A 22,082-nucleotide genomic window follows, 5' to 3' on the forward strand; every position below is an offset into this window, starting at 1 on the left:
ACAGGGCTGGGAGACACCTGCCCCACCTCTCACAGACTGTAAAGAATGACACCTCAGGGTGTGGCCTACCCTCCTTGGCCTCCTTGGCCACCGTGGTCAATTAACAAGTATCTAGTGAGAACCTGCAAGGTCCTGGAGACTTCCTGCTGTAAAGCAGCAGTGCTCTTTGACTGTCAGTCAGGTATGAGCACCTTGGGTTTTCGGGAGTCAAGCTTCGATAACAGGTTTTGTATCACCTATGGTTGATTGTGTATCTGTTGTCGATTATACTCATTGGTTTGGGAACTTTTACTTGGGAATTGGTTCCCCTTTTGGCTTCAATCTACCTTCCTTTCTCTTTAATATTTTACCTTTACTATTTAGGGCCAAGCCAAGCCTAGCACCTTGCAGCTTCTCATGGAGACTGCAAGAGAAGGCGGCAACGCCGGCAGCAGAATGATGCCCCGGCCCCTCCAGGAGCTGGAGCAGCGGGTGGCCCGCAGACGCCTGTCCCAGGCCCGCCACCGAGCCACCCTGTCAGGGCTCTTCGGCAACCTCAGGAAGGCTGTTTACTCCCACTCTGATCTCACAGCCTCAAAGGTACGGGGACCGGAGGGTAGGGAGGAAAAGCTCCCACACCTGGGAAGACTGTGGAGCCAGGGTGGGGACTGGCCCGGAGCTCCACCCTCGAGGCCTGCGGCTCGGGTGGGTCAGCAGCCCGCAGTGGACACCTCACGGGGCTCTGTCTGCTCTGGGCCCTTCCTACCCGCTGCTGACAAGCCTGGCCTCAGGAGGGAAATGACCCACTGAGAGGCTGGGTGAGCCGGCCATACCAATGCCCATCCCTTTCGTGGGCCGTGGTGAGCCTTCAGCCACTGCCTGGACCCTGCATTCCCACTGCAATACACACAATTCCCTCTACCCCAAAGCATACCCCCCACTACAGGCGGATGTGAGTCCCTCAGGTTTCATGCACTAACCAGGTCTTTCCCCAGGTGGCAGGACTCTCCCGGTAAGCATTTGTCTTTTCCTGATCTTAATTCTGCCTTTCTCCTTCCTGGGCTACTGTACTGCTGATTGGTGTCTCTGGCGGAGCACAGAAGGTTCGCGCGGGTTAGGGTGGTGATGGAAGGATGGAGTTGGTATCACCAGAGGGAGCAGTCAGGAGGTCTCTAACATGGGGGAGGTCGCAGTAGCCTCACGGCCCCTCACCCTCTTTAACGGAGGGAACTGGAATTCAGACAGGACCTGCCAGCTGCCAGGGAGAGGCCAGGTTTGGGGATCCAGGCCAGGCCCTCTTTCCACCGTCCATCTCTCTGGACCAGCCCATTGCCCTGCAACTGTGGGTTTCCGTCTGGGCTGGTGCTGTTTCCAGAGCAGGTGAACAGAAGAGCACTGCCCCCCACCACCGGTGGGCACAGGGCCAGAGCCTCTGTGGAAAACAGAGGAAGGTGCCCCAAGTGCCCTTGTGCCCTGATCCAAGGGGGGCAGGAAGAATCTCAACAGAGCTCCCACCTGCTCCTTTAGAAGGGTGTAGGGGGTGAGGGGTTGGGGAGGGCTGCTCCTCTGCCCGACACCCAGCTGTGGACGCCTCACAGCACTCTGCTGCTGCATGTGGCTAAAGCCTGAGAGCCGCGCCTTACCTACCCACTGCACACTAGCCTGACCTCAGAGGCCCACATCTGGGCCTCTCAGCAAAGAGCCTGTCCAGAACAACTCTGCTCCGTGTCCCCTGGGTGACATGCATCCAGGGGTGCACAACAACCCCAAGGCCCCTGGCCAGTGAAGAAGTGTGCAGACAGGCAGCATGACTGAAGAAAAAAACAGGTACTGGGGGCTGGCAGTAAGGAGTGCAAGTAAATCTAGAGGAAAACCCTCTGCACCCCTGAAAATTTATACCTCACGATGTGGTGGTGGAGAGCCTGGCTGTTAAGTGGCGTCAGTCCACGTGAGGTAGGTTCCTGGCTAAGCTTCAGTTAACACACCGGTTAAACAGGGACACCAGTCACGGCTTCCTGAGGCCTGCCGTGGCGTTTAAGAAGAAAGAGCATGAAAAGCATAGCACGGTCCTAGGTGGTTTAGAATGCTAGTATCGTTTCCCCATGCATCACCTCATTTATTCCTCCCACCTCTGTTCACGTCACCCTCACTCTGCAGAGGAGCAAACTGAGGCTTCAGAAAGTTAGACTATTTGCCTAGGATGGCACAGCCAGGGGGCAGCCTGGAAATCAAATATCTTCTGTCCTGTCCTTCCTTTGTGCTCCTCCTGGAGGGAGAACACTGAATTTTGCATCTGTAGTGTCCATGCAGAAAGGATTTGCCTTCCAAGAGTGAGATGCACACATGTGTGGCAGCAAGGTCTTACTAGTTTTCTGTGGCTGCCAAAACAAAATACCATACACGAGGTGGCTTGGAACAACAGAAATGTCTCAAGGTCTAGCCTCTAGAGGTTCAAAATCCAGGTGCCGGGCTCGCTCTGACTGCCCTAGGGGAGAACACTTCCTGCCCCTTCTGGCTTCTGCCATTTGCTGGCAATCCTTGGCGTTCCCTGGCTTACAGAGGCGTCACTCCAGTCACTGTGTGTGTCTGTCTCTGTGTCCGAATTTCCCCTTTTTATAAGGACACTGGTCATACTGTGTTAGAGCCCACCCTCATGACCACACGTTGACTTGATTACCTCAAGAAAGGCCCTGCTTCCAAAAAAGGTCACGCTCACAGGCCTGGGGTTAGAACTTCAACACATCTTTTTTTAGGGGGACATAATTCAACTCAGACAAAGGTCCTAAGAAAACCAGCCTGCCAAAAATGTTGTAGAAACAGAGTTTCAGTGAACGGCACCTGGCCTATGTGGCTCTGTTCTGGCCCAGGTGATGCAGTCAGACTGCAAGGTGGGCATGGGGTGGCCGTGCTGCGCGGACACAGGTGACCATCCTAGACCAGAGGGATGGAAAGTCCTCACCTCCCAAGCCTGGGGTTCGGGCAGCTTGTTGGCCCCAGGTATCCTGAGAGTGGACAGAATCCTTGCTGACCCAACAGTGTAATTCTGAGCCCAGGATGGGGGCCAGCAGATGGTGTAGGATGGCGGGGCCCTGCTCTAAAGGAGCAGTCCGAGATCCCCATGATCTGCTGGGTCTCCTGTCGCCGTCCCATGGGTCTGCAGAGTGGGGTACCTTTAGTCGCCCTCCAGTCTCCCTTTCACGCACCAGTGGGGCTCAGTTGGGCCCTCCAGGAGGGTGGGTCCCTCCACCTCCCCTGCAGGGTGCTCCCACAGTCCTCTGCGGTGCTTACTGAATTTTCCTGTTAAGAGGAGCTGTTGTGTGTTCTGTGTGATGAGTGGTTGTCTCCACGCTCACCTTCCCTATTAGAATGTCAGCGGCCTTAAAGCAGGGCAGTTTTGTTTACTCTGTGACCCCGGGTTGGGCACGCAGCTCTTTGCCTTTGTGCGTGCCTGAGGAAGGTCTGGGACTCCTCACAGGCACTGGGCGGTCTGCATAATACACAATATTCAGCGTTTCTCGTTGTTGCATAATCTTGCAGTTACCATTTTGACTTGAATAATGTTATATCCAGTGGTGAAGAAAGGGAAGGAGGGAGCAAGGAAATGCTTGTGCTTCTATTTTTGCAGGACAGGAAATTCATATTTCAAGTTGACAGAGCACTTGATAAGACTTTAGGTCAACTAGAATGTATGCATTTGGCAAACAAAAATACATTTTTGTATTTTTACTAACTAGTACATTTACTGGGAGAAGGCAATGGCACCCCACTCCAGTACTCTTGCCTGGACAATCCCATGGACAGAGGAGCCTGGTAGGCTGCAGTCCATGGGGTGGCCAGGAGTCAGACACGACTGAGCGACTTCACTTTCACTTTTCACTTTCATGCACTGGAGAAGGAAATGGCAACCCACTCCAGTGTTCTTGCCTGGAGAATCCCAGGGACAGGGGAGCCTGGTGGGCTGCCGTCTATGGGGTCGCACAGAATCAGACACGACTGAAGCGACTTAGCAGCAGCAGCGGCAGTACATTTACTAGTACTAAACTAGTACATTTACTGTTAACCCGCCTGTAGCACACTGTGCGAAGTGATCAGAAGTTAATGGGGGGAGGAGGGGGCTTTGTGCCGCCTCTACAGACATTGTCCATCCCAACTTCACAGCGCGTCTATAGTCGTTTGCAGCCCTAACTGTCTGCTGAACACAGCTTAATGGTTTCCAAATGCTTTGGTATTTCTGTGAGAACCATTCCCAGAATACAAAGTAAATGATGTGCCTTCTGTGGCTCGGAACTAACTCCTACCCTTTCTGTCGACGATGTCAAAGACTGAGACTTCGCACCTGAGGTGGGGTGGCTCTAGGCCAGGAAAGGGGCTTCCATGTCCACAAAACCAACTCTGTGGGGGGAGGCTGGCTTCTCCGCACTGTCTGTCTCTGTCCTCAGTGGCAAGTTTTGAATAAGGCGAAGAATCATATTCAGGAACTGGAACAAACTTTGGATAATCTGCTGAAGCTGAAAGGTAAGCAATCCATACCTGTCACCCCTCTGCCTCCCAAGGTAGGGCTTGTTGGTTTTTTCTGTTGAAAACAGAGAGATTGGGGTAAGCCAAGTGAACATATATTTACTGAGAGCCTACTGTGTGCCAGGCACTGTGCTTGGGCCAAGGGTACGATGAGATCCATGCCCCTGTCCTCAGTGAGCTTAGGGTCTGGCAGGACGGACAAATGTCAGCAGGCTGTGTGAGCAAGAGGAGTTCTTCCCAGGTGCTTGACCTCCTCTTGAGAGGCCAGAGAAATGGACCGGGGCTGTCCAACTCGAAAGCAAAGGGCAGAAGCTGTCTCCCTTCTTTGGACCTCAGGCTGGACATTGGGGTTTCATGAGTCAGTGGAAGCTGAATTCTCAAAGGGGTGCTCTCCATGCCTTGACTGAGAAGGGCCAGATCAAGAAGCTCTTCCCCTGTCCCTGTCCCCTCCCATCTAAAAAGAGAGGTGAAACTGGGCTCTTGACCCCTAACAGTGAACCTGGGTGGGCTCAGCGACCATCCATAGTCCATACAGTCCAGAAAGGCAGGAGAGACTGGACCAAGTCCCAACTTTATCACATGTGACCCTTGCCTTCAACTCCTTGATAGGATCTTTCAACCTGGAGGATGGGAATGCAAACAGCTTAGAGGAGGCCAAGAAAAAATATGCCAGCATGTACTCCAGAAACCCCAGGTAAGACCCCCAAGCACCAGGAAATCCAGGACGTGCCGCTCTTCTACCACAGTTCTGCTGTGGCTCGGCAGCCCACCCTCCCCTCCAGAATGCAGAACAGAGTGAGAGGCACTGCTTATCTATTTAGAACAGCTTTGTGCTGGAGAGTTCTCTTCTCTGTTTTATCCTAATCATATGTATTGGATTTTTCCTGAATATAAAAATAATGCTACTTATTAACAGAAAATGTCAAAAAGAACAGAAGTACCCAAAAAAAGAACATGAAAGTATTTATCTCACCACTCAAAGAAAATCAATGTTAACCGTAAAGAATATCCTCATTTTTTTTGCACATTATTTTCTAGAGAAATGAGATCACAGTATTCATATAGTACTATAGCTTTTGAAAAAACTTACCTAATGGTTTTACTGAAGGATACATAAGAAGATAAGGGAAATCTAAATCTCTGCTACTTTCTAGCTTCACAGGAACCTAAGAAAAGCTAAAAAGGAGTGAGAGAAGAAAGGAAAAAGTAGTAGATGTGGGTGCTTCAAGGGGAAGGGATGCTGAAAGGGGAACCTCATTTATAACAGCACACTCAGACAAGAGAGGCTGCCTGAGCAACGTCTCTCCCACACTTCTGTGATCTCACGTGGGACATTTAATGCTCAAACCTTTTGACGTGCACTTTGTAGCCTCCGTCTTTGCTGTGCTCTCAAAGGGTGGCCCAGGCCCCGCGCCACCTTACCCTGCGCAGCTCCTCCAAGCGCGGCCTGGACTCTGGGCACAGTGGCCGGGCCCTCGTCACCTCTGGTGGCGCCAGGGTGTTCCCAGCACGGTGTGCGCTCAGACCGGCCTCCGAGGAGGCGCCAGAGTATGTGTGTAAACAATTTTACTCACTCTGAAAAGGGGACTGCACACGGCTTGTGATCAGAATCTCCCGACAACCCGCGGAGGCCAAGTGATGTTGTTTCCCCTCGTTTGGGGCGGGGTTACTGATTTCTTATATTGTCTTCTCTGTGTTTTTCTGTATTTCCAGTTTTTTTAAACAGCGAGTGTGTACTATATCCTAAAGGAAATAATCAGGAGAGAAATGATTTAATTAAATTCACATTGCAGACACTGTGGGAATACAGAAAAGTATTAAGAAGGATGTAATCACCTATAATCATAATCCACACTGGTCATGTGGAGGGGAAAAGGCAAATGGTGTGTGTGTGTGTGTGCGCGCACGTGCATGTGTGAATTGAGTATACGTGGCAGGGTATTTGTGGCCACGTTTTACAAATCAGACTGGCCCCACCTAGAAATCAGCCTGGGAGTTGATCTCAGTGAGGCAGATGTTAGCTATTGACTCCACCCCCCATTTATTACATAAGCCATGCTCTCCCTCCTGATTTAACATATGAACACTATCACATACTAAAATCTTATTAATACTTGTATCACCTGCATGTGGATGGCTAAATTTCTTTCAGAATCATATTAATTAGGGAAGATTTTTCACTAGAATTATAAAACTGCAATAATTAAAACTAGTAGAGGACTAATCGCATTTTATAATTATTATATTTTTAATTAATTAATTAAATTATGAGTAAGCTTAAGTGCCTTTGTTCAGGGTCATTTGTATTTCCCTTCCTGGAAGCTTTTTTTGGCCTATTTTTTGCCCATTTTCCTGTTCGGTTGCTGGTCTTTTTCTTATTTAGTGGTAGAAGCACTTTACATATCATGAGAAATCAGCTCTCCTTCTAGTATATAGATTACAAACAATCATACCTTGGTTGGTTGTTTTACTATTCCAGCATTTCTGTTTTTTGTTTTGTCCATGCAAAAATGAAGTCTAATCTGTCTATCTACAATGGCACCTGATGTCAGGTAAATAGCAGAAAGACTTCTTCCACTCTGAAATTAAACAGAAAGAGAGAGCGAGAGACTGAGACCCCTCCTATGTTTCCTTCTGGTGCACTTGCTTTTTAACTCAATCTGATGCCTTGGGGATTATTCCTATCAGTATGAAGAGATTCTGGGTACAAGTCCTGGTTTTCCAAATTGTGTCATATTGTTTCATTCTCTTAAAACTGTCTTCTGAAGAGCAGAATTAAAAACTTCGAAGTCCAATTTATTCATTGCTTTCTTTTCTAGGTGGAGCTTTTAGTTTAAACCCAAATATTTAACCATGATTTTGGGTGCTACTGTAAATGCTACTTTTTAAAATTTCAATTTCCAGTTATTCATTCCTAGTATACAGAAATACTATTGGGTTTTGTATATCGACTTTGTATTCTGAAACCTTGCTTCCTTCTTAGTTCTGGCCACATATTTTTAGTTTCTTTGGGATTTTCTGCATAGATAATCACATTGTCGGCAAACACAGTTCTATTTCCTCCTATCCAGTCTGTACACCTTTCATTTCTTTAGTTCACCTTATAGGATGGGCTATAATCTCCAGCATAATTTTGAATAGAAGTGGTAAGAGAGGACATCTTTCTCTTGTTCCTGATCTTGGCAGATAAACAATCTTTTACTATTAAGTATGCTGTTAGCTCTAGGCTTTTTATAGATGCTCTTTATCAGGTTGAAGAAATTCCCTTCTATTCCTAGTTTGCTGAGAGTTTTTAAAAGCCATGAATGAATGTTGAATTTTGCCAAGTGCTTTTCTGCACATATTGAAATTAATATTTTTCCTTTAGTCTGTTGATATGGTAAGCTACACCGATTGATTTTCAAAGCTTGAATAAACCATCTTATATTCCTAGGATAAACCTCACTGGGTCATAATGTATTTATACATATGTAAGGTGATGGCACCCCACTCCAGTACTCTTGCCTGGACAATCCCATGGACGGAGGAGCCTGGTGGGATACAATCCATGGGGTCGCAAAGAGTCAGACATGACTGAACAACTTCCCTTTCACTTTTCACTTTTCATAAATTGGAGAAGGAAATGGCAGCCCACTCCAGTGTTCTTGCCTGGAGAATCCCAGGGACGAGGGAGCCTGGTGGGCTGCCATCTATGGGGTCGCACAGAGTCGGACACGACTGAAGTGACTTAGCAGCAGCAGCAGCAGCAGGGTAGAGTAGGTAGGGTAAGAGGACCATGTTGCCTGCATGCTCAGGTCCAACTCTTTGCGACCCCACGGACTGTAGCTCACCAGGCTCCATTGTCCATGGGATTTTCCAGGCAAAAGTATTGAAGCGGGTTGCCATTTCCTACTCCAGGGGGTCTTCCTGACCCAGGGATCAAACCTGTGTGTCTTGTGTCTCCTGCATTGGCAGGCGGATTCTTTACCACTGAGCCAATGGGGAAGCCCACTTATGCATAGATATAATATATATGCTGCTGCTGCTGCGTCACATTAGTCGTGTCCGACTCTGTGCGACCCCATAGACGGCAGCGCACTAGGCTCCTCTGTCTCTGGGATTCTCCAGGCAAGAATACTGGGGTGGGTTGCCATTTCCTTCTCCAATGCATGAAAGTGAAAAGTGAAAGTGAAGTCACTCAGTCGTGTCCGACTCCTAGCGACCCCATGGACTGCAGCCTACCAGGCTCCTCTGTCCATGGGATTTTCTAGGCAAAAGTACTGGAGTGGGGTGCCATTGCCATATATAAAATAAGCTAAAACTGTGTTAAAATGTTTAGTCTTGATGTTCATGAGGGAAATTAGTCTGTAAATGTCTTGTTTCTATTTCCTCCCCAGTCTGGTGTCAAATAAAGTTCATTGGAAAGGCTCAGACACTTGGTGCTCCATCGAGGCAGCCGGGAAGGATGTTGAGGGGGAAGAAGAAGAGGAGGAGGAGGTGGAAGACCAAGAAGAGGAGGAAGAGGATGAGGCGGTGGAGCAGGAACAGGAGAAAAAAGTGGAGCTCTCACACCCCTCCGTCACTCTGCTGCCAGACCTGTTGGAATTTGAACGGTGTGAAAGGCCTGGTGCCCATGGGGAAGGGGACAAGTGCTCCAGCGGGAGCACCCTGCAGGCCCTGAGTCACGGGCCCTCCAGATTTCCACACAGGAAGGGCTCGGGGATGGGGCTGGCAGAGGGGCTAGAGAAATAGTCTTGAAACCACATTTGCACAGCACATGCACTGTATTTCCTTAGACTGACTTTATCTGGGGTGACACTGTGGGGGTCTGTTGGGATTTGAGGGCTAAAGTGCCTCTCCACCCCCTCAGCATTACTGGTTTTGGAGCAAGGGAAGCAGTGAATGGCTAACCCAGATTCCACCTGCTAGTCACTGCTCCTCTGCAAACTCAAGGCTGAACACATCCTTGTATGTGGGCTTGGAGGAGCTGGCCCAACAGAAAGAGGCTTACTCCACAGCTTCCAAATTTAAGCGAGCTCATATCATATCTGCATATTCCTGGGCTCTAAATTTGAAGCCATGTTCCCCTGGTGAGAGAGTCAGCCTGCCCTGCCTCTCATCCTCTCTTCTGTCAGGCAGTGAGCTTCACAGAGGGCGCTGGGAGGACTTAGGAAGGGACCCCAAAACACAAAACGAAGTCGCCCATGGCCCCCAAGCTGGCTCTGCACTGCTAGAGTCAGGGCTGGCGGAGACTAGTGAGGCTGAGTCCCTGGTGAACCACAGCCCAGGGCAAGGCCTGTGCTCTTCACCGCCCCCCCTCCCCACCACGGGATCCAAAGGAGCCGCCCCGGGTCGGGGGACCTTGGACTGCTGGTTCAAGTCTGGGGGTCACTGCCCTTTCGGTTGCAGATACCTCAACTTTTACAAGCGGACGATGGACTTTCTGCTCAGGAACAAGATCATCTCCTCCAAGGAGGTGACACTCCCCATCGTGTCCGCGGCCATCTCCCATCTGTGGCAGACCTTCTCGGAGGAGAGGAAGACCATCATCTTGCAGGCCTGGGAGCGGACACAGAAGGGCCTCGTGGGGTCCTGTCCAGAGCCGGCCTGCCCCGAGGGCAGTGTGAAGGACAGCGGGGTTGACAGCCAGGGGGCCAGCTGCTCGCTGGTCTCCACCCCTGAGGAGGTGAGCCAACCCACGGGTGAGAAAGGGTGGATAGAAATGACTCCATCACCTGTGCCTGGAGACGCCCGGGGAAGTTAGCAGGGTTCCCACAGCCACCTGGAGGTGCTGTCTGGATGCTGGCGCGGTACGTTTCTGATTTTCCCGACATATATGCACAACCACAGAACATTTGTTTTTCTCCTGTTACCTTCCTGGCCTTTCCATGGGGATTATAGAAGAGATGGCTTAGAAGCCTGTATCCACTCGGATTTTTTCAGCTTTAAGTACTCGCTCATTAAACCAAGAGGTGATGTACTCTGCCCACCCGGGAGGGCCAGCATGGCAGGAGGACTTCCGCTACGTCTCCCAGCCATGTGGCCGTAGATTCGGTTCTTTCCTTTTCCCTGCTCTGCCTCCTCTCAAGGCTGGCATCTCACCTTTCCCGCCCTCCCCATTTCCCACACAGGGTATAATTGTGGAATGGCGGCTGGTAGCAATCAAGTTATTATTCCTCCTCCTCTGCATCAGTTCAGTTCAGTTCAGTTGCTCAGCTGTGTCCAACTCTTTGCGACCCTATGGACTGCAGCACGCCAGGCCTCCCTGTTCATCACCAACTCCCGGAGTTTACTCAAACTCATGCCCATTGGGTCGGTGATGCCATCCGACCATCTCATCCTCTGTTATCCCCTTCTCGTCCTGCCTTCACTCTTTCTCAGCATCAGGATCTTTTCCAAGGAGTCAGTTCTTCGCATCAGGTGGCCAAAGTATTGGGAGTTTAAGCTTCAGCATCAGTCCTTCCAATGAATATTAACGACTGATTTCCTTTAGGATGGACTGGTTGGATCTCCTTGTAGTCCAAGGGACTCTCAGGCGTCTTCTCCAACACCACAGTTCAAAAGCATCAATTCTTCGGTGCTCAGGTTTCTTTGTAGTCCAATTCTCACATCCATACATCCTCTACATCAGGCAAGAGAAAAGACTGCCTCTGGCTCTTTCTTAAGCATCAAGGAGGAACATCTCCAGAAATTTCCACCCTCCCTCTCCTGCCCTCTCATTGGTCAGAATTGTCTAGATTGTCAGGTTACTGAGCCAATGAATAACCGAGATAGAATCCCGTTTGGACCAATCAGGACCAATACCTGAGAGCGGGTCAGTTCTCTCCCACCCCACAGAGTATTAGGGAATAGAGCGGAGGTACCCACGCCTTTACTGTAAATGCTTGGAGTTCAAGCTGTTAACCCCGGCCATGGTCAGCGAAGCGGAGCGCTGGTGGGCGTTAGCGGTCGCTGAGCGCTGAGATCAAAGTGGGCTCCTCCGCTTCTATTCCAGAATTAGGACAGCCGCGGAAGGCTGCTGCTCCCACTTAGGGCCGCATCTTTCTTTCCCTGCTCTAGCGGGGCGGGCAGTTCTTTGCTTCTCTGTTCCTAATCTAGTGCTTTGCAGGACATTCAGCTTGCATGGCACCACCCCCCTGCTTTGCCCTGACTTTTCAGACGTTCCTCAGCAGGTGGTTTCTTTGAGATGTCCGGTGTCTCTCTGGGGAGTCTTGGAGCCAGAGAACCTCCAGGTGCCTCTGATGCTGGGGAAACAGCCCTTGTTGTTCAGTCACTCAGTTGTATCCGACTCTTTGTGACCCCCTGGACTGCACACGCCAGGCTTCCGTGTTCTTCACTATCTCCTGAAGTTTGCTCAAACTCATGTCCCTTAAGTCGGTGACGCCATCCAACCATCTCATCCTTTGTTGTCCCCTTCTCCTGCCTTCTATCCTTCCTTAGTATCAGGGTCTTTCCAACGAATTGGCTCTTCGCATCAGGTGGCCAAAGCATTGGAGCCTGAACTTCATCAGTCCTTCCAATGAATATTAAGGGTTGATTTCCTTTAAAACAGACTGGTTTAATCTCCTAGGTGTCCAAAGGACTCTCAAGAGTCTTCTCCAGCACCATAGTTAGAAAGCATCAGTTCTTCAGCAGTCTTTTTTATTGTCCAGCTCGCACATCCCTATGGGAAAAACCATAGCTTTGACTAGACAGACCTTTGTTGGCAAAGTAATGTCTCTGTTGTCTAGGTTTGTTATAGGTTTTCTTCCAAGGAGCAACTGTCTTTTAATTTCATGGTTGCAGTCACCCTCTGCAGTGATTTTCAGTTCAGTTCAGTCGCTCAGTCGTGTCTGACTCTTTGCGACCCCATGAATCGCAGCATGCCAGGCCTCCCTGCCCATCACCAACTCCCAGAGTTCACTCAGACTCACAACCATCGAGTCAGTGATGCCATCCAGCCATCTCATCCTCTGTTGTCCCCTTTTCTTCCTGCCCCCAATCCCTCCCAGCGTCAGAGTCTTTTTCCAATGAGTCAACTCTTTGCATGAGGTGGCCAAAGTACCGGAGCTTTGGAAAGCCCCAAATAAAGTCTCTCACTGTGTCCATTGTTTCCCCAGCTATTTGCCATGAAGTGATGAGACCAGATGCCATGATCTTCATTTTTTGAATGTTGAGTTTTAAGCCAGCTTTTTCACTCTCCTGTTTCTCCTTCATCAAGAGGCTCTTTAATTCCTCTTTCCTTTCTGCCATAAGGGTGGTGTCATCTGCATATCTGAAGTTATTGATATTTCTCCCAGAAATCTTGATTCCAGCTTGTGCTTCATCCAGCCTGGCATTTCACATGATGTACTGCATATTAGTTAAATAAGCAGGATGACAGTATGCAGCCTTGACGTACTCCTTTCCCAATTTGGAACCAGTCCATTGTTCCATGTCCAGTTCTGACTGTTGCTTCTTGACCTGCATACAGGTTTCTCAGGAGGCAGGTAAGGTGGTCTGGTATTCCCATCTCTAAGAATTTTCCACAGTTTGTTGTGATCTACACAGTCAAAGGCTTTACCTTTGAAGTAGTCAATGAAGCAGATGCTTTTCTGGAATTCTTTAGCTTTTTCGATGATCCAGTGGACAGCCCTGGATGGCCCATTCTCTGGGAGGCTTCCTAGACACCAGGACCCAGGCATGGAAAACTACTGTTGCCTCATCCAGTCCTTCCAATTCGCAGATGAGCCCAGTGTGTGGGAGGACCTATCCAGGATGCCTAGTTCCTGCTCTAAGGACTGCATCCCTTATCACAGATTTTTTTTTCCAAAATCTCGGCCCTTTGGTCTCTAGTTTATTGTTGACCCTCCAGGCTTCTCAAGTGGAGTTTAGTTAAAAGGCAGGCGCTTGGCTATTACTCAAGACCCACTGAATCCGAGTCTTCGGGGGGATGGCTCAGAATCTGTGTTTTTAACAAGCACCCCAAGTGACTGGTGTGACTGCAAGGGAGTCCCAAGGTGGAGTGAGGTTGGGGCAGGGACGTGGGAGGGAGTGGGTTGACTGTGGCATATCCACCCTGGGAGTGGGCTCTCTGCAACCCAACCCCGGAGCCCCTGAACCTCTGTTCCCCTGGAATGAAACTGCTAGATTGTGGATGCTGGGCTCAGTCTGTCCCTCGGGCGGTGTAGATGAGCCCTTTCCTGTGTAAACAGAGGCTCACCTCTGGCTGTTGCCTCTCCCGCCTAAGCTCCCACCCTCTTTAGAAAGAGGAGACACCGTGGTCCCCAGTGCTTCCCCATCTCTCAGCCACTCTCTGGGGTTGGCAGTTTTTTCTGGGTGGTCAAGAACTTAATATTCATCCCCTGTAAAGGTCACCAAGCAGAGACCCTGGGTTTGGGCCTCAGCTTTAACATGCACCCTTTTGGGGACAAGAGGTAGGGAGCCTTTCTATCCCTCGGCAGTCCAGAGCAAACATCAGAGTGTGGCGGATTTCTGACACGTGAAGTTTTGTGGTTTCTTTCAGATCCTTTTTGAAGATGCCTTCCATGTGGCAAGTCTCCTGGGCAAAAGTGAGGGTCCAGGCACATCTAGCCCCAGGTGAGGAGGGGTATGAGACTGTGTGTGGGTGTGTGGGTGTCCCTGTTGGGGTGTTTAGGACCCTCTCCCTTGCAGCCTCTCAGAGGGGAGCATTAATTCAGTGGAAGTTCTTGGAAATCCACTTTTTCCTGTGGTTCAGAAAAGGCTGGTCCTAGGATTGTGCCATTGCCCTGGGGAGGATCTTCTCTGGGGCTTCTTCAGCAGAGACAGTTCTCCTGATGTGACCCAGGGCTGAGATACATCAATGAGTTGTCAACTCTAGGTGGTTTGCACTGTCTCCTGGGGTGAGGTGGCCGTGGGTGGGTTTCAGCAGTCAGTCTGGTTTGAGAGGTGGACAGAGAGAGTCTGGGCCAACATGGAAACAAGCCCCATGCCTGAGTCTTGGGGTGAGTGACAGAGTCTCTGAGCTGCACAAGGGGAGAAGCTGTTTTCACAGTGCTGATGGGAAGGATGTAGAAGGAGGGATGACCCCCTGAAGTCAGAAGAGCATCTGGGGAGATTTTAAAAGCAGCAGCAGCTTGGTTTTTTTAAACACACACACACACACATAAAAACCAGTTGTGTTTTCTCAGAAAGAGAGAGTTTAGGACTAAAATGTCCTTGCTACTTTGAAAAGCTGTGGTCTTACAGCCTAAAGGCACAGCCCCCTCAGATACCTGGTTAAAAAGAGGTGACCAGTGGTTAAGACTCCACACTCGCAAAGCAGGGGGCCGGGATCGAGCCCTGGTCAGGGAACTAGATCCTGCGTGCTGCTAGTAAGACCCACACAGCCAAATAAATAACATTGGTTTTTTTTTTTTCCAATGAAGCAAGAACATGTAGCTTTCTGCCTTGGAAATGAGGTGACATTCATGTTCTCATGATCCCAAAGAACATCTCTATTCTTTCTGAGGCCTGTGGCTCCAGCCCAGAGCCCTGGCGGCCTGCAGGCAGATTAGAAGTCAGCATTTGCAACTCAGCTGCCACCCCTCCCCCACCCCCAGCCCAGCCAGACATGCCCAAAATCTCAAAGCGATTTTCCGTGGTGACTCTTCCCGGCTGTATAAAGTTTGATTTTCCTGAAACCATCTGGAGATAGACATTGCTATCTCTTTGTTGGGATTGGGCTGTGAACACAATTTGGTTGAAAAGTGGCCAAAGTGTACTTGGCAAATAATTTTGTTAACTCCTCATCCTGCTGGTGCAACAGAAAACAACCAATCAGGAAAAAAAAAATTGTTTTTTTTTCTTTCTTTCCCTAGAAAAGGCAGAGGGGTTGCTGCCAGGGTTCCCAAGCAGACTGTAAGGCCTCATTCCAGCAGGAAGTGAGGTCAAAGCACCACCAGCTGTCCAGGCCTGATTCACAGTCCCGTTGGTGGGCTTCTCCCCTTGTCCCAGGAAACAGCAGGAAAAGAATCCTCAGGGCAGCCATCTGTGCCAGGGCTGGCGTTTCACTTTAGACCTCCTGAGCCAGAGGCATGTCAAGGGACTGACCTCGATCGTGCCCTGTGCTTCCTGAGCCTGGGCAGTCAGGGGTGGGAGCAGAGCCTGACTTTGGGTGGAGAGGAAATCTTGCTCCTTGTTCCCCAGGCCACAGCTCAGAACACTGAACTAGGACCCATGGGCCAGCCTCCCTGTAGTCTTGCTTCCCCAGCAGCTTCCAGACATGATGCTGGAACTGGGACTGTGCAAACCTTCCACAGAAGGCTCTGGGCCACCTTCTGGAGGGTTCAGCTGCATGCTTCAAAGTGTTTGGTTCTCATTGTAATCCAGATATTTTTAGAGGGTGCAAGCAAAGGTGGAGATTGAGGGCAGGATGAGAAGCGGGCAACAGAGGATGAGATGATTGGATGGCATCACCAAATGAATGGACATGCATTTGAGCAAACTCCATGAGATGGTGAATGACAGCGAAGCCTGGCGTGCTGCAGTCCATGGGGTCACAAAGAGTCAGATATGACTTAGTGACTGAACAACAAAGCAGAGGTAAAAAGTTAGTTTTACCTCTAACTGCTGTTTCTTCCTCCTTTCTGCCGTTAGTACCTTGCTGGCTGTCTGCAACTCAAAAAATCCCGAGGACAAGTTTCAGCTCTACGTGCAGATCGTCGATTTTTTCAAAGACTTTTTCTGTGTTGACACTCAGGTCAAACAGGTAGGATGGAGCAGGGTGCAGTCAGGCCTTGGCTCGCTTCCCCTCAGATGGTGGTCTCTGGAGGGGAGCACTGGCTGAGGCTCCCCCAGTTGACACCACGGGGGGACGCTCTTCCATGGATAGTTGACTTTAGTCTAATGCACCTTGTGGAAGGAGGATGTCCAGGGAAGAGGCAGGGGGATGCTCTTCAGGGCACATCCGAGAGCCTGGGAGCCTTGAGGCAGGGACCAGACCTCAGAGGCCTGGCCCTTGGCAGGCATTCCTACATGTGTGATTCCTCGATGCCTTTTGAGAGGCTGAACTAGTTCATCATTTTCTGAGATGCTGGGGTAATATTTGCTGTCAGCTTTTGAAGGATATTAATTTCTGCTTCCAAAAAGCTGACTGTGCAGCCCAAAGTGAACATGCATTGTGGGGGTCTTGGTTAGAAGGTCCATTCCTGGAAGTTTCCATGGAAGGAGGGGGTTATTCATGAGCTGCCAAGGAGACAGCCCCTTTCAGATTCAGAGCCATGGATTTTCCCACTGATTTAGGAAAAATATAGCTGTTTATTTTAAAAGGTACTTGATAGTGATGAAAATGTCCAAAAGTAATCAGGGCAGCTTTTGAATGTGGCCCTTTTCCTGCTTACCCTTCACTTCCCTCTGCTGAGACCACTTGGAGCCAAGGCCGATTCCTGCAGTTTGCTCTCTGCACCCCCCACCAACCCTTGGCCGCCAGCCCTGACCACTGAGTCCCTTGCTCTGGGCACAGTGAAGTCAGGTCACTTTACCAAGGCTTTGAGAGCAGATGGATGGGACAGTCTTTGTTTTCCCCACTTCATTACTTACACAGAGCAGGAGAGAAAGAACTGGCAGGACTGGAGCTCATGTAAAGCAGAGGCGCTCAGACTTGACTCACCTTGGGAGCTTATTGGAATGCAGATTCCTGATGTCCCGGCACTCAAGATTTCCATTCAGTGTTGTGAGATGTGGCCCCAGGAATCTGTGTCTTGAACAAGCCGCCCAAGAGTGTCCTCATGTGGGAGGCCTCAGGCCTTGGTACAGGGTGTGTAAAGAGGGCAACTGCATTCTCTTCCCCATTCTTCCCAATACCTGTATTGGTTTCCTAGGACTCATGTAACAAATTACCACAAACTCAGGGGCTTAAAACAACAAAAATTTATTCTCCCAGAAGGCCCAGTTTCGGTGTTGACCCGCCATGCTCCCCCTGAAAGCTCTAGGGGAGAATGTCTCCTGCCTTTTCCTAGCTCCCGGTGGCTCCCAGCAGTGCTGGAGACCCCTGCACTTGTAGCTGCATCGCTGCCTCCGTCTTCTGTGATCTCTGTGTCCCCTCACCGTGTAAGGACACCTATCGTTTGGATCGAGGGCACACCCCAAATCCAGGATGACTTCAGCTTACAGCCTTAGTTAATCACATCTGCACAGACTCTAGTTTGAAATAGGCTGCAGGTGGGCGTGAACTGGGGGAATGCTACTCAACACACCTCAGCACCCAGTCCCAGCAGACACCTCTAGCAGCCTAGCGATTTCACAGATCTGCAGCTGGAGAGTCCCTCATCATCATTTGCAGGGGCTTAGAGATGGTGGATGGCATCACCAACTCAATGGACATGATTTGGGTGAACTCCAGGAGGTGGTGATGGACAGGGAGGCCTGGCGTGCTGTGGTTCATGGGGTCGCAAAGAATCGGACACGACTGAGCCACTGAACTGGACTGACTGAAGGAAGCAGAACATTTGGAATGACCTTCAGGCACCCTGTGACAGACTCCAGTGTGTGGCTCCCTCCCCTGATATTTGGCCTCGGGGCATCCTCCACATTCCAGCTCCCCCTTTTCTCAACCTTTGCCACCATACTCACCCTAAACAAGGGGTCCGGTGATTTTCCTTTGACCAGTTCTTCCCCCTCTGGGATACTCTGGCTCTGATGTGCCCCACCCTTATCAGGAGGGCATGGCAGATGAGGACAATTCTCTGGAGCTTCATTCTCAGAATCACCCCCAATCTGGCCCCATATCCATGAGATGGTTGGTTGGATTAGGGGTGCTTCCCAAGGCCCAAGGGAATTAACCCCTAATGAGCAGCGCTACAAACTACAGGGGTGATTTTCTGCTGGGGTGGGGATATGCAGGAAGAACACAAATCCAGGAATGTACTTTTAGGGGAAGGGGTAATGGGGAATCAGGTTAGCTAGTGTCATCGTTAAGGGAATGAGAAACACTTGCTAATTTAACATAATGCTATTTCTATTCAAAATGGTCCCCAAATAGCTAACCCATGAACGTGGTTTAAAGTTTAAATGTTACCAAAAGATGTACAAAGAAAACATAGTCTCTGGCCTCCGGGTGTTCCTTGTTCCTATTGCATTCCCTCCCCCAAAGGCAATGATCATGACCAGTTTCTTATTCAGTCATCCAGAAATATTCTCCAGCTACTTACATAATCTATCAAATACAAATGGTATTCCCAGGTGGCGCTACTGGTAAAGAATCTGCCTGCAATGCAGGAGACCCAGGTTTGACCCCTGGGTTGGGAAGATCTCCTGGAGAAGGAAATAGCAACCCACTCCAATATTCTTACCTGGAAAATCCTGGGGACAGAGAAGTCTAGCAGGCTACAATCCATGGGATCACAAAGAGTCAGACACAACTGAGCACACACACATCAGATGCAAATGGTAGCCCACCATACACACTGCTCTGGACCGCGCTCTTTTGAAATCGTGTCCCACAGAGAATAAGCCCATTCGTTTTATTGGAAGCAGCTGCAGAGTATTCCATGGGTGGGTACATCGTGGTATAATTCATCATCCTCTGTTGAGGGCATTTGGATAAAGCTTTAAGATTGCCCCTGTCTCGCTCATGGGTTCTTAGAAATCCCCAGGAAAGGAGAGAAGCCAGTTCTACTGTATCCAGGAGAAGCCCTTCTGGAGACCGAAGAGTACAGAGGCAAGTGAAATGGAAATGGACTCCCTGCCCCTCATTGCTTGTAACTTCCTGGCTGGAGCTGGAGGAGAAGATACCAATGAAGAGATGTGGGGGAGAAGCAGAGGGAGGAGGCATGCCTGAGATGGTGGGGCCATCTCCCTCGCCTGAGGCCTGGAGCCCTCAGATAAAACTTGAATCCTCTTCTCCCGGTGTTTTGCAGGAACCGGACCTTCCTGTCGACGATGAAACGATAATGTTGAGGTGCACGGAGACGTTTGACGATGAAGATCTGTGATGCGGGAGGGCTGGAAGGAGGAGGTGATGGAGGAGGCTGGTGGTCTCCGGCTTTGAGTTCTGGCAGCCCAAGTTGCCCCTGCCTTGGCGTTTTGGAGTGGGCTGCCCCGAAAGCATATTGATGGTTGTAGTTTCTGGTTGTTATAAAGTATTTAAGAATAGTAGGGTTGTGTGTCAGTCTTTCACGGTTGTTTTGAATGAGGTGCTGGGCTGCTGCAGGGCACACACATGCTCCCTCTGTGCTCCTCTTCACGGGGTACCAGATGCACCCGAGGACCAGGCCGTGAGTCTGTCAAGAACAGGACGGCCAGGATCTGTCCCATGACACTGGGCACTTGCAGCTCACCTGCTTCCGGGCACTGTGCTGATGGGTTCTAGAAGCTCTGGCGTCCACCCCACATCCTGCAAGCTCTAAAAGCCCAGGAGCAATACTGACCTCAGTCTTGTGCTGCAGGACACCAAGGCAGAATCAGCTATATCTGCTTCTTCTGACAATAAAGACTCCTGAATGGAGTCCATGTCAGGTCCCACAGTGCTCGAAATGCTTTTTGCTGAGGCTGCTGGGCAGAATGCATCAGTGCACTTGGGCCTGTGTACTGGGGGTGACGGTTATTATTACATGTCAGCTTGGCAAGGCCATGGTACCCAGGTACCTGGTCACACATTTTTATAGATATTTTATGAAGGTTTTAGGGGTGTGTGTGTGTGTGTTTAGAAGAGATTAACATTTAAATCAGCAGACTTTGAGTAAAGCAGATTACCCTCCATAGTGTGAGTGGGCCTCATCGAATAAGTTGAAGGACCAAACAGACCACACTTGCGACCCCATTGCCCTGAATTCTCCAGGCCAGAGTTCTGGAGCCATTCACCTTGGATCATCCCAACCCAGGGATCGAACCCAGATCTCCCATATTGCAGGCAGATTCTTTACCAGCTGAGCCACAGAGGAAATCCAAGAATACTGGAGTGGGTAGTCTATCCCTTCTCCAGCTGAGCTTCCCAACCCAGGAATTGAACCAGTGTCTCCTGCATTGCAGGAAGATTCTTGACCAACTGAGCTATCAGAGAAGCCCTAACCTCCCTCACGAAGAGGGAATTCTTCCAGTGACTGCTTTCAGATTCCAGCTGCAATTCGTCCCAGCCTGCATGGCCTGCCCTGCAGACTTCAGACTTGCCAGCCTCCACAATCACCTGAGCCCAATCCTGAAGTCAATCTCTCCATCTGCCTTCCCCATATGTGTGTGTGTGTGTGTGTATGTATGTATATATATCTCTCTGTAGACATATATGTATATACATAGATATATGTATGTACACACCCCCTATTGGCTCTGTCTCTCTAGAGAATCCTGACTAATCCACTGAGGATGCAGAGAGAGCAGGCTCACCTGCTCTGAACAGTTTATAAATCATGGCAACAGCGGCTCCCCTCCACTGAAGGCCTCTCCAAGGCATTGGCTGTTTCACGTCCCTGTGAGAACCTGAAGTGCAGGTTAAGTCTTAGGGTCCAAACCTGGTGCCATCTGACCCACACCCCCAGTGCTCACTGCCTCACCATACCATCCTGTGATGCACAATCTGACTCCAAGGACTAGCACTGGGCATATGCAGAGACTGTAGCTTTGCAGACCCTTCAGTGTTTACAGGGGCTTCCCAGGTGGCACTAGTGGAAAAGAACCTGCCTGCCGAAGCAGGGGAGGTAAGAGAGGTGGGTTCCATCCCTGGGGGCAAAGATCCCCTGGGGGAGGAAATGGCAACCCACCCCAGTATTCTTGCCTGGAGAGTCCCATGGACAGAGGAGCCTGGCGGGCTACAGTCCATAGGGTTGCACAGAGTCGGACACGACGGAATGACTTAGCACAAGCTCAGCGTTTCCCAGTGGCAGGGACCTGGAGGGGAGGGGCCTAATTGGGAGGAATCTGGATGGGAGGGGTCAGCAGGCCTCATACTTCTTTGCGGAAGAAGAGAAATGTTACTGTCACCTTTCAGCTAACAGCCCCATCTCTGTTCCCTACCCCACCCAAAGCCTCTGCGTCCCAATGAATCAAAATACTGCCTAGAGGCTTTCTGTGCGGACACTGGGCTGCCCTGGTTTGTCCTGGTTTACCCTGGAGACGGGAGGGCTGACAAGTTGTAAGGATGTAGCTTGAGGCTAGACCTCGCTGACTCGCTGACGGAGGTCACAGCACACTTGCCCTGGCCTTAATCTAACACTTATCTAACTCTGCCACCACGTGTGGGATGCAGAGACGCTCAGGTCGACAGGGTACCTCCCATGGTGGGTGGGACGAGGAGCACACTGGGTGGGGGCGGTGCAGAAGGAGCCTTCTCACATCCGGGTGTCTGTGGCCCTCCGGGGCCCCTCTTCTGAGTCCCAGGGGCAGAGCGAGAGCTGGCGCACTCCCACCTCGCCTTCCCTGGGCCAGAAGGGGAGGTACTGGGCGCAGGAGGACGTGCAGAACCTGGTGCCGATCCCCCAGGGGAGGCCGTAGACCTCCAAGGCCTTCGTAGTCTCCTCAGACTCCTCCTGGACTTGATTCCATGCCAGAAGACCTCTCTCCTCCAGACTTCCTAATAGGAGACAGCGATCGAGGTCGGGACTGGGCCCCAAGGGAGCTGGCGGACCTGGGCAGGAGGAGCCTCTGGAGAGGCCAGTTCGCAATGCCCTGGTCCTGCCGGCAGCTCATCCTTCTCC

General features: G+C 50.4%; 2 protein-coding genes across 3 annotated transcripts in view; one reads left to right on the forward strand and one right to left on the reverse strand.

Moving 5' to 3' along the window:
- The first annotated feature begins 374 nt into the window (after window positions 1–374).
- Window positions 375–19,388, forward strand: STRA8 (stimulated by retinoic acid 8). Its single transcript, XM_055590992.1, has 8 exons — window positions 375–579; window positions 4,419–4,494; window positions 5,107–5,191; window positions 8,874–9,089; window positions 9,886–10,162; window positions 13,961–14,034; window positions 16,054–16,165; window positions 19,314–19,388. Exons 1-8 carry the CDS (start codon window positions 397–399, stop codon window positions 19,386–19,388), a joined length of 1,098 nt encoding a protein of 365 aa, XP_055446967.1. The 5' UTR covers window positions 375–396.
- Window positions 19,389–21,094: 1,706 nt separating this feature from the next.
- Window positions 21,095–22,082, reverse strand: part of LOC129659535 (solute carrier family 23 member 1-like) — a 246,646-nt gene continuing 245,658 nt past the window's right edge. For both annotated transcript variants that reach the window (XM_055590989.1, XM_055590990.1), the window contains one exon: window positions 21,095–21,958. In XM_055590989.1, the coding sequence (XP_055446964.1) occupies window positions 21,717–21,958 (242 nt within the window). In that variant the 3' untranslated portion in view covers window positions 21,095–21,716. The remainder of the gene's footprint in view (window positions 21,959–22,082) is intronic.

The sequence above is a fragment of the Bubalus kerabau genome, chromosome 8 (genome assembly GCF_029407905.1).
Source record: "Bubalus kerabau isolate K-KA32 ecotype Philippines breed swamp buffalo chromosome 8, PCC_UOA_SB_1v2, whole genome shotgun sequence".
Lineage (NCBI taxonomy): Eukaryota > Metazoa > Chordata > Mammalia > Artiodactyla > Bovidae > Bubalus > Bubalus kerabau.

Coding starts and splice junctions, on each gene's coding strand:
- STRA8 (XM_055590992.1), top strand. CDS start 397: ATGGAGACTGCAAGAGAAGGCGGCAACGCCGGCAGCAGAATGATGCCC. Junction 9,090..9,885: donor GACCTGTTGGAATTTGAACG/GTGTGAAAGGCC, acceptor TTTCGGTTGCAG/ATACCTCAACTTTTACAAGC. Junction 14,035..16,053: donor CCAGGCACATCTAGCCCCAG/GTGAGGAGGGGT, acceptor TTCTGCCGTTAG/TACCTTGCTGGCTGTCTGCA.